This window comes from Hesperophylax consimilis, chromosome 26 (assembly GCF_061612785.1).
Source record: "Hesperophylax consimilis isolate HC1 chromosome 26, BYU_Hcon_1.0, whole genome shotgun sequence".
NCBI lineage: Eukaryota > Metazoa > Arthropoda > Insecta > Trichoptera > Limnephilidae > Hesperophylax > Hesperophylax consimilis.
The window spans coordinates 7,504,176-7,516,447 of NC_142861.1; the positions used below are offsets into that span (position 1 = coordinate 7,504,176).

The following is a 12,272-nucleotide window of genomic DNA, read 5'->3' on the forward strand; positions in this document are numbered from 1 at the left end:
ACATTTGGTTTATATGTAAATTGTTAATTACCAGCCTCAGAACAGACTTTGTCTAGTGAGGAGGGTAATGAAAAAAAAAATCTGTACAGAACCAACCTCAAATAAACGCCCGGGTTGCCGGAACTGAAACTGAATATATGGTAGGTATATACTGTATTTGTTAGCGCATTAAGACTTATCTCATTTGAAATTTAACATTTTATGTTTCATGGTGCAATATGTACTAACTTGTTAACGTTGCTGGCATCTCCGTGTTGTCCGATAATCTGTTTCAGTGTTGTTGGTCTGTATTTGTCCACCCACGACATGGAGTTCACATCCACTACAGGTGCAGCCGATAGTTTCTTGCTTTCTACTTTCTCTGTGAATAATAAACGATCAGATATTAGCCACTTTACGCTACCAACGCTGACCTTTTAGTTAACATATTATACAGCCTTAGAGTGTCAAAAGTTACTGAAAAGAACACACCCCCGCGCTCAGCGCAACTTTGTTTCCCTCGCCCTTATGATATATATTTTCTTCGGTCTGTGATATCAATAAATACAATATCTTCAATGATTATGGACACGGCAAGGCTGTGGAAACGTTGGCTCAATAAGGAGGATGACCAACATATTACTGCGGAAAAATGCATACGTTCATATTTAAGAGAACGGGGATTCAAAAGAACCATTTATTAAAAAAAAGCTTGCAGAAATAACGTGGCTTGGACATGTATGCAGAAGGCCGGCAGAATTGAGACAGCAAAGCCACGTAAAAAGCGCAAGATATGGACACCAAGAGGCACCTTGTTGAACGAATGTGAAACAGGCCGCTGCCTAGTATGGTACTCTAATGTATCTTCTCTAAATAAATGTATTAATCATGTAACATGTACTTATAAATAAAATGTTTTTTTTTAGAAACGAAAATATAACAAAGAGAGGGGAACTATAACGCCACCCGGTTGGGCAGCACTGTGAGGCCCGGATTACATGAAAAAGAAAAATCAGATATCGGTAGCTTATTCCACATGCGAGCCGACTAGGATAAATGACCCGTTCTTAAGAAGGCAACATTAACTGTAGAAGGATGTTCCGTTTGTATTTGTAGAGTTTCACATACGTGCACCGGTAATTCTAGCAGGCTCCATAGAATTACCCGTAAAACAGACTCAGCATGCCTACATATGTGCATTAGGTAATGGCAATCGGTCTGTTAACAATAGATTTTCAATCAGACGGACCGAATTATCATTATCAGCGTAATATGGAATAAGTAAATTAAATTTGTAAGAAAGGAATATGAATTAAAAAATTTATACAAAACAAAAGATTATATAAAATGAAAAATTTACAAAACAATACATTTATAGCCATGGAGAGGTTGTAGATATAAATCAAATCATAATAGAGATATAAACAATAGAGACATAAACATTATTCACAAACCATCAGGGAAATATTCTTTTATGGACCTCTTGTATTTGGTAAGTTCGCAACTGAAAATATCAACCTTGGATAATACGCTATTGTAATTTTTGCATAGTCTGTCCAAGCAAGAATTAGAGCTTAGAGTTCATTTTGCATTGATCAACCCTGAACAGGACACAAGAGCGTGTTGAACGCGCAGGAATCTTGTTTAGCAACTCTGGGCATTGAATATTATTATTTACTACTTTATACAGGAATAGTGCATCCTTATGATGCCTCCGTACACTCAGTGAATTAATTTTAAAGTATGAATAAATATAAATAACATAAATATAAATACCTTCAGCTTTTTGTTTTCCCTTTTCAATCTTTTCATCGTCATCGAAATATTTGCTCCTTTTCTTTGGGGAGTCGACTTCCACTTTGATGGCCTTTTCCCTTTTCAAAACTTCACTGGAATTCTTTTTCTTGGCGCCATCAATTGAATCTTTCTCAGTTTTGATTGAGTCCAATTTCTTTTGAGATATTTCATTCCTTTTGTCTTCTTTCTTGATTGGGGTTTTTTTATCCCGTGGAGATTCTTTCTTGATTTTAGCAGGATCGGCTTTGCTTGGCTTCGATCCGCTGAGTTTCCTGATGAGGTCTAGGAACCCATCTTCCGTCAGGACGGTGGTTCCTATTTTTTCAGCCTTGGCGAGTTTGGCAGGACCAGCCTCATCTCCACATATCATATGGGTTACCTATAATCAAAATTTGTGAAAACATATTATGTAATTTAATTTTCTTGCGGATAACCTAATTTAAAAGAAATGCCGAATGTTTTGAACATTGGCTCCATTTCAAAGAAGTTTTAGAGTAGGCAAAACGCTAACGAACGTTAAAGCTTGCTTTTCGCAAAAGAATTTGATACTCAGGATAATATTATGTTACTTTGGTAAATATCCAGAATTACAGTTTACAAAAAAATGATTAATTTATTTGGGGGGGCATTAAAGAAAAATTTAATTGGAAAGTGGACGTGCTAAATAAGGTTGGGAACTTTTGGTTTAGATTCTGAAATCACTACTGTCTGCCTACCTTTCCTGTGAGAGAATTTTTCACTTCCCCGCCACATCTCTTGATAATATCGACAGCTTCTTCACGTTCCAACGAGTCCAGAACTCCTGTGATAAGGAAGGCCAGTCCGGAGAGACAGGTTGGAGTACCCTGCATGAAGAGAATTGTCATAATATATTCTATATTCACTATCAGTACACACCAAATAAATAACTTTCATCAGCTCCGTTACACCGCTTTGGTAATTCGCCCCGTTTGATCGTAGTTCGGCGACAGTCAAACATGGCACGTTTCTAGTATACATGTATAACGGTATTTGGGCATTTTCACCAAAATCTGTAGATTGATTTTGATTAGTTTTTTCACAGTTACGTATGGTAGAATATTGGAAAGTTATATATTTTTAACATGCAAATTTATTCATTTATTTTATTGAGTCAGTTAAGAGTTAGATCAAAAGGAAGTGTGTTTTTACTATTTCCCATTTCTACACGATGGAAATAAAAGAAAAAAAGTCAATGAAACAAAGTCCCATTTCGTATTTAATTTTAGGTGTGTAAGATTAATTTTGTGGTGTCTTAAATAGCTTGCATACTTAATACATTCTTTGAAATACACAGTTTTTACAAAAATTTGGAGCAAAGTTGAAAAAAATCAAGTTTAACATTTCTGGTAAAGAATTCGTTAGTTCCATTACGTGACCACATTTATTTATTTCTTAATTTTTTTTTTTGGTGTTTTTACAGTGATAGTTTATAATATTATATTCAATTATATTACTACTAAACTTTTTCTTTTAAATATGTAACTGAAGTGATCTAGCAACAATCTTATGTATTTATTAAGTGATAAATTAAAGATGTCCACTGAAGAATCCACATTATTACCCTCCATTAGTGAGCAATGAGGAGTACCTATTATGGTAGTTAGTGACTTCTAGTAATCTGGAATTGGTGGAAACTTAAAAATAAAATAAAACGTAAAAGTAACAAAACGGAAAATATAAAAATGATAAAAACGTATACAAATTTTGGTGAAAATGCCCATTTGATGGTTATAAAATATGACAAGATACCTCAGGAACTTCTTTGGAGCCAGGATTTTTGGGGCCGCTGCGTTGTAAATAGCTCTTGTAAAGGACTGACGAAGCTCTCTTCCTCTCCTGCTTTTCTTCTTCCGTTAACTCTGATTCTTCAGGAAAAGAAAAACAATGTTTCAATGTTGTTATGGTAAAACTTTCTTATATATCTATGGGATGTGTATCTAGTTAAAATAATAAATTATTAGCTTGTATTTACAAATGGAAAGAAACTCCATGATATTTTTTTTGTTTGTGAATGATTTTTGCACCTCTCAAAAGCACAGTAAGACTTTTTTTCACAAAAAAGAGAGTGGCGTGTTTGTGACAGCTTGTCTGATGAACAAACTTATGTGCAATACTATACGCAGTAAATTTCGAGTGTGTTCACTGGACCCAGTTCAGTGTAACTGCACGTGTTTTCTCAGTAACCTATCTTCACTTTGAATTCATATATGATTATTATTACTTTAAGGTTTTTCCTCATCAAACATAATTTAATTATATATTCTGGATTCATTGCCTTATTTCAAGTTACCAATACAACAAGAAATAATATGCTACTAACCTGATGTATCCAAATTCTTCCTTTTTCTTGTTTTAGACTTGGCTGTATCATTGTGATCATCAGAATCTGCAGTGGGTGAAGTCACACCGTATTCCACTGCTTCATCCATATCCGCATCGCTGTCAACATCAACAACCTTCTTTTTATCATTCTTGGCTTTATTTTCATCATCGGTGACTTTCTTTTTATCATCAGTGGCCTTATTTTTATCATTACCATCAATAAACATGGAGAAATCTTTTTTGCCGTGAACCTTCTCCGATATCGCTTTCTTTTGGTCGACCCTCGATATTCTAGCTGGCTTTTTGTAAGCGTAAGATTTTTCGTCTTCGATAATTACGTTTTCTTCCATCTTGACTGTAGATTTTAAAGTGTCACGGCCATTTTTGACTGGTGAAGGGATTGGCAATCGGTCTTTGCTTCGATTATCATGCCTTCTGTCTTTATCACGTTTAGACTCTGAACTGCTTTTATTATCATTGTATCTCTCTCTACCATTTCTATCAGACCTATCTCTATCGCTGTTTCTATCAGATCTTTCATTTCTATCTCTATCACTTCTATCGGTGTTTCTATCGCTGTTTCTATCGCTATTTCTATCGCTATTTCTATCATTACTTCTATCACTGTTTCTATCATTACTTCTATCGCTATTTCTATTACTATTTCTATCGCTATTCCTATTATCTCTACCGTGCCTAGAATCATACCTATCACCGCTTCTATCCCTACCGTATCTATCACCACTCCTATGTCTATCGCCACTTCTATTTCTTCTATCATCATCCCTACTGCTGTGAGATTCATTCCTTCTATCACTACCGGATTCATCCCTATTCTTATCGCTGGCGCCTTTAGGTTTATGAGGAATTTTGTAATTGGCTTTCAATTGTGGTTCTGCTTTTGGCTCTACAACACTTTCTGGTTTGGTGGGGCTACATTTTGTATCGGACTTTTTGGCATTTGGGGATTCTTTCAGATCAGCCTTTTTGGCATTTGGGGAATCCTTCAGATCAGATTTTTTATCATCTGGGGAAACTGGTGCTTCATCATCTAACTGAATGAGTGTTTGATCGAATCCATCATCATTGTGGACCCCTAATTCTGTGCCTTTTATGGTTTCTTCTATTTTTTCTTTGATTTCTTCTGTCTTTTTAGAAATTTTAGGAATTGGTGTTCTCTGAACTGGACCTTTACCAAATAGGTCGGAGACTTTAACTTCTTTCAAAGCCGGTTTCTTCGTCTCCTTAGGTTTTGCCTTTGGTTTTGGTGCGGGACTGTTTTTTGGTTTCTTGGTAGGTGACTTTGTCACAAAATCATCTTCATCGGAGTCTGATGAAATGCGAGGCCTCTTTTTCTTCTTATCCTAATGCAAATAAAAACACATTATAGGAAATTAGACACACCGTAATGAATATTATTAAATATTTCAAATGTGTTTTAATACGATGGTAACACCTAATACAACAACAATTAACACATTGCGAACTTAAACATATAGCTATAGCTCGATAAATGGCAGACCGAACGCCCTCGATTTAACAGGCCACGATAACCAGTCAAAAGCTTTATATTTTGATAACAATACCGCCAATAATTATTTTGTCAACTTTCTAATTCAAAGGCCTCATACACTATGTGTTTTGTTTGATATCATGTTACTACTGCCACTACCTAGTATGTACATATAAACTTTACATTTCTTTTTAACTAATTTACGTTTGTATACCTTAGGAGTAGGCATATTCTTATTTTTGTACAACAGGTTTATACCTACAAATAATTATTGTATGCATTTACTATTTACTTGCTGTTATAATATGTCAAATGGATATGGTTATATGTATTACTACTGTTACTATTGTGAACTTACAACCTTCAGAATATTTTTTTTATGAACTATGTATGTAAAACCCAATGGGCGTATAAATAAATAAATAAATCTCTGAATCTGAGATTAAATAATTACAAAGCCAATCAACCCTCTCTGGATCTGGGCTTGAATAATTACAAAGCCAATCAACCCTCTCAGGATCTGAGATTGAATAATTACAAAGCCAATCAACCCTCTCTGAATATGAGATTAAATAATTACAAAGCCAATCAACCCTCTCTTGATCTGAGATTAAATAATTACAAAGCCAATCGACCCTCTCTGGATCTGGGCTTGAATAATTACAAAGCCAATCAACCCTCTCTGGATCTGAGATTGAATAATTACAAAGCCAATCGACTCTCTCTGAATCTGAGATTAAATAATTACAAAGCCAATCGACTCTCTCTGAATCTGAGATTAAATAATTACAAAGCCAATCGACCCTAACAAAGGGCCATAGCGAGTTACGGACAAAGAAAAATACAAAATTCTTCTATAATTATCTTCCCTCTCACTCGCCTTGCATGCTACCTAGAGCGCGTATACGTGCTTAAAGCACGCAACCGGTTCAGGACATCTGGTTATACAGTATACAAATAATTATACAAAGTATTGAATGAAATGAAATATTACCTTATATTATATAAAAACACAAATAACTTTGTTTACATCACTTATATATATAAACTCTACATGTTTCATTTACAATGTTCACCTCATCAGGAGCAAGAATATACTAAAGTCAAAAATTAAATACATATAGATTACAATTGAACAGTGGAAGAAGTGGGGAGGGGTAAGAGTGGGCGGAGTTTTTTAAAATTGGGAATTACAATATTGTTAGAAGGGAAAGACTTTTATACCGATATATTACCTTTTGCTTGGAGTTGACGGTTGGTGATTCGGGAATGACGTCATCATCATCGCTCAAGGTGATGCCGGGCCTCTTCTTCGCCTTGCCCTTCTCTACAACGGGTGATTTGGCAGCTTTTTTGCCTGCGCCAAAATATGCCCTGATATCCTGAAGGATAAAACAAATTATTATGTGGTGTACCAACTGCCAGGAGCCAGCGTCTATGGCACTCCTAATACTGCCTTGATAAATAAGACGATATTAACTTCTTGATGGCCGTGCCAATGGATTCCAGCTTCGTTATAACTTGTTTTATTATTTAATGAGCAGGCAGCATTCTGCCGATGCGCGCATATCTGATTTCACAATAAGTTTAAGAGTAATTGAGTTGTTTTAAATTTAAAATAAGTTAAACCTTTCTTCTCTCCAAATAAGAATTGAATTGAGCTTTAAATTGGTTTATATTAGGAGAATGGACGACATGTTGTGGAAGTTTGTTCCATGCATAACTTACTTATTTTGCAAAAATATGTTACCATTACCGTAATGTGTTTATATATTTATTAACCCTAGAAACCTAACCTTCGTCGATTCAACGATTACGCTACACAAAATATGCTGTCCTTTTTTAACGCATGCGCGGATGATCGTGTCGTTCCTTGCCAACTCACTGCTCGTACAACTCTTACGGGGAGTGGCCGTGTTCAGCGGGTAAGTGCAGTATTTTTTGATATATTACGCGCATAGTCGTCGTTTCAACGAATGGTTAGGGTTTGTGTGACTTTTTGGTATATTGTTACTGTCGTTTTTTTTGCAGTTTTTTCGCTATGGCTTCGCAAAAATCGCTGTCTGTTGCAAATATTCGACGTTTATTGATGGAAGAGGACACAAATTCATCAGAGGAGTCATCTGTCAGTGATCAAGAAGACAATGTGGAGGTTGATGATGTGGTTAGTGATGTTCAAGATGACCCATCGGACAATGAGGATGACCGATTGGAGGCACAATCACCACATGTTCTATCGGAAGAGAACTCAGGCAATCAATCGAGTATCTTGACCTTGACACAAAGTAATATCCGCAGTCGAAATCCTCACGTTTGGGCTACGAACAAAGGGCATACTACGTGCAGAGTAGCAGCAGTAAATATCATACGTGTTGCCAGGGGACCAACTCGTGCTGTAAAAGGTATGGTTGAGCCGCTGTTATTATTTGAGCAATTTATGACTAATGAAATATTAGAAGAAATTGTAAAATGGACCAATTCGGAAATTGAGATAAAAAAACAAACATATGGACAAATAACATCCACGCAGAATGATACTTGTAAAGAAGAAGTCCAAGCACTCATCGGTATTCTAGTATTAACTGCAGCTTTGAAAGACAATCACCTGAACCTCGATGAAATATTCAACACAGAGTATTCTGGTACAAGATATGTGTCGTGTATGAGCAAAGAAAGATGTGACTTCCTTTTGCGATGTCTTCGATTCGATGATAAAATATTGCGGTTGCAACGACAACATGATGATCCATTTACGCCTATAAGAGATATATGGGAGAAGCTCATAGGTCAATGCCGAAAAAACTACGAGCCAGGAACCAATGTTACCATCGATGAGCAGCTACTGGCGTTTCGAGGCAGATGTAAATTTCGGATGTATATTCCAAATAAACCCGCCAAGTATGGCCTCAAGTTGGAAATGATGTGTGACAGCGGCACAAGATACATGATCGACGGTTCGCCATATCTTGGGAAAGGAACTGATACGGGAGGCTTGCCTTTAGGAGAATACTTCGTAAAAGAACTTACTCGCAGTATACATGGTACGAACAGGAACATTACCATGGATAATTGGTTTACATCTATACCATTAGCGAAACAGTTACTTCAGCAGCCATATAAGTTGACAATAGTGGGTACACTGCGGGCTAATAAAAAAGAAATTCCTGAAGAAATGAAGAACAGTCGATCCAGAAACGTCGATACATCTATGTTTGGTTACGATGGCCCTCTCACGCTCCTTTCTTACAAGCCTAAACCATAAAAAATGGTTTACCTGCTATCTTCCTGTGATGAGGAAGGCACAGTGAACCCCGAAACAAAGAAACCACGAATGGTTGAATTTTATAATAGCACGAAAGGTGGGGTAGATACATTTGATCAAATGTGTGCGGTAATGTCATGCAGCAGAAAAACTAATCGGTGGCCAATGTGCATTTTTTATGGCATGCTGAATATAACATGTATAAACAGTTACATAATTTATTGTCATAATGCCTCCACATTGGGGCAACATGTAATGAATCGTCGTGATTTTATGAAAAAATTGCATTCACAACTTGTAACACCTTGGCTCCAAATACGACTGCAAATTCGTACAATGCCAACACACATAAAAAGTAAAATACAAGATATATTACGTGTCAGCACTGAAATTCAAGATCAAAGTGGTCAGTCTACCTCCAGAAATGACCCTGGATAGACAGAGACTGCCAATTTGCGAAAAAGAAAAGTTTGTGGATTATGTCCGTATAAAAAAAGGCGTATGACGAAGACTTATTGCTAAAAGTGCAGCACTGCAATTTGTGGTGAACATAAAATTGATTTTTGCACTAGTTGCGCTTCAAAAAACTAGTTTTTTATTTTTTCACACAAGGGATTGTGATCTTTTTAATTATTTTTGCCAAAGAAAAGAGGCTGTTTTTATTTTTATTTCTTTACTATTAATTTTCTAAGTATGATCTCACTTCTAGTTTTATAAATACCTAGTGCCTTACTAAAAAAATTTAAAAACAAATATATTTTCCAATTACATTTAAATAAATAGTTTTATTTATCAATACAACCTTTGTTTCATATTTTTTGAAAATAATTATTTTTTTTTAAATAAGTAAAATAGATAAAATACTGATGAAATTTTTTTTCGTCGATTCGATGAATGGTTAGGTTTATTAGGGTACACACGAACGTTAGGTGTCTAGGGTTAAAATCGTGTATCGTTTTTTTTTTTTCCTTAAGTATAAGCTGGCGTCTAAGAGTTTAAACCCTAACAGTAGATGGGTTACTGCAGAGAATCATAATGAAATAAAAGAAGGTAAATATTATGGAAATTACACTTCGTTTCAACTTAATTACTACAAGAAACAACCATTTATGTCAGGATATATGTATTTAAACGTTTGCGAAAGTTTTGTTTCAATCTAAATATGCCGTTGTTTCTTGTAGTCATTGTTGAAACGAAGTGTAACTTCCATAATCTGTGGCTAAAAGTGCGGCGATTGGGTAAATAATTACCAAACTTTGTAGTAGAATACGTCAAGGACGAAGCTTGAGGTATTTGCAATTTTAAGAGACATATCGAATATGGAAAATTCTGGCCCTGACAATCGTTCATTGAGAGAAAAATTAAATGATAATAAAAGTAAAACAAAGTTTTCTTTATCTTTCTCTGTGATACTGAGATTATATTTGTATCAAACCCAAATGATATAATTCTTAGATAAGGTTCAATTCATAAAAATAAATAATATGTATTAGATTGTACAATTTTAGGCAAGGTACATGGAAAATATGCACAGTGAATGTAGAAAAATAAGGAGAAATTCGAGTAATTCTTGAATTTTCCATTTGGAATTGTAATTAACTTATTTCCTTGCAAGATTATCGTATTCATTGCGGTTTACTTTGTGCTTTTATTTACATTTTTATCTTTCCGATTACAGAGACGCAGTATTTTGACAGTTATGTTTTTGTAGTTTGTGGTTATGATAAACTGACTCTTTGCAAGAAATGAAATCCAATAATATATTTAAGGATTATCTTACCATGGTTAATATTATAATTTCAGAGCATTCATTGAATAAACGTATAATTTCAAATCACATTAACTGTCAAACGCGGAACAGCGCGCGAAAAATAATACATGTTAGATTTTTGTAATTTTTAAGAACAGCGCGTGTTGCATTTGCTACTGCAAAATTTTACTAGCCAGTCAAATAATGTTTGAATTTATTTCAAGTAGGCACTCGATGAGAACAAATTTATAGGAATTTGAGAATTCGTTTCAAACATGAGAAGATAACATAATTTTTTAATACGATTTTTAATAGATCAAAAAATTTAGAAAAATGGTGTCTTTCTTTGTGACTTTCCTGGGATTTTTTTAAAATTTTGTGGTGTGGCTAACGAAATTCGGAGCTAGGAACCGGCTTACGACGCCCCTCTCCAATGCATCTGGGCATTTTTAATACTTATATTTTAGTGGTGCAAATCAATAATCAATTTTGAACATTTGCAATAAATAAATCCGTGAAATCCTAAATCCTTACACAATCTTCATCCTTAAATGGAACTATTCTGGGCAAAAGGCACGACTAACAGATGACGTGAGTGGTTTATTTATGCAGATGACCATTGGAACTGCAATAAACTATCAGATGCCGTCTATATTTTTGAGTAGGTGAGGTTACGACGATAATTTTAATAAGGTGTTCCTTGTGGTAATTCAAATGTTTTCAGATGAATTATGAATACCCATATATTATTGTGATTGATTGCTGTAGTATTTCAACATATTATTGTAGCCAAAGTTTCAGACAGCTTTGCAGTGTCCCATCAGGGCAGATATTGGTGAAGAGTGTATGTATATATTTTGTAGAAGTGATATTGTGTAAAAAAAAACTAACCACCACGCCGTTTCCCAGAGGGGTAGGCAGTGATGACGAACTGCCAAACAACTGTCTCTTTTGCTTCATTCACATTAATTTATTGTTTCATACATAACTTTCTGTTATTCTGACTCTCGACACTGCCCTCGTTTATCCTTTTAACCTTTTGAACACGTTAATTTGCTCCGTTTTATCTATACCCGTACGCGGTACATATTTTCAAATACCTATTCATGCAATTAAATGTCAAATTATAGCATTCTGGCATGATTTATTGGACTATATAGACAGAACAGATTATTCTCCACAATATGAAAACAAATCCTCGTGTGTCAACACTCTTAGATGTTTATAAAAACAAAAACATAAAATTTCATACAAAGACGTACCGTATCTTTTGAATGTGGTCCCGCCATTCACTCGGCGTCATAAATAAACCACTTTCGGTGTGTGTGTACTTAGGCCACTGTGTTTATAGACACAAGTGGGACACCATGATCACTTATCATTCTTAGTTATGAAAAGTTGTGAATGACAAACTAGTACTAACGCCATCCGTTGACAAAAATGTAAACTAAAGGACTAAAAGGCGCACTTGGTTATCGATCTTTTTTTATGAAATACAATTTTATTTTTGAGAAATTCTTGTAGATGTCAGCAACGTGATAGTTCTACAAATGTCCAAGTGAGCAAGAAATACATTTATGACGAAAGAGAGCGGGAATATCGGCCGTCAAAGTTGCCGTATCAACTGT

The 12,272-nt window shown here is 35.1% G+C and overlaps 2 protein-coding genes across 2 annotated transcripts in view; one reads left to right on the forward strand and one right to left on the reverse strand.

The window, feature by feature from the left end:
* Positions 1 to 10,814, reverse strand: part of Gnf1 (germ line transcription factor 1) — a 29,500-nt gene extending 18,686 nt beyond the window's left edge. Inside the window, exons 1-7 of the mRNA XM_089647524.1 lie at positions 10,675 to 10,814; positions 6,868 to 7,014; positions 4,118 to 5,483; positions 3,547 to 3,662; positions 2,493 to 2,621; positions 1,756 to 2,155; positions 229 to 361 (exon numbers count right to left, since the gene is read on the reverse strand). Of these exons, the coding sequence (XP_089503650.1) occupies positions 229 to 361; positions 1,756 to 2,155; positions 2,493 to 2,621; positions 3,547 to 3,662; positions 4,118 to 5,483; positions 6,868 to 7,014; positions 10,675 to 10,677 (2,294 nt within the window). The 5' untranslated portion in view covers positions 10,678 to 10,814. The remainder of the gene's footprint in view (positions 1 to 228; positions 362 to 1,755; positions 2,156 to 2,492; positions 2,622 to 3,546; positions 3,663 to 4,117; positions 5,484 to 6,867; positions 7,015 to 10,674) is intronic.
* LOC149411034 (uncharacterized) lies at positions 7,674 to 8,241 on the forward strand. The gene is made up of 2 exons (XM_089647589.1): positions 7,674 to 8,183; positions 8,230 to 8,241. Exons 1-2 carry the CDS (start codon positions 7,674 to 7,676, stop codon positions 8,239 to 8,241), a joined length of 522 nt encoding a protein of 173 aa, XP_089503715.1.
* Positions 10,815 to 12,272: the final 1,458 nt, after the last annotated feature.

Coding starts and splice junctions, on each gene's coding strand:
- LOC149411034 (XM_089647589.1), top strand. CDS start 7,674: ATGGCTTCGCAAAAATCGCTGTCTGTTGCAAATATTCGACGTTTATTG.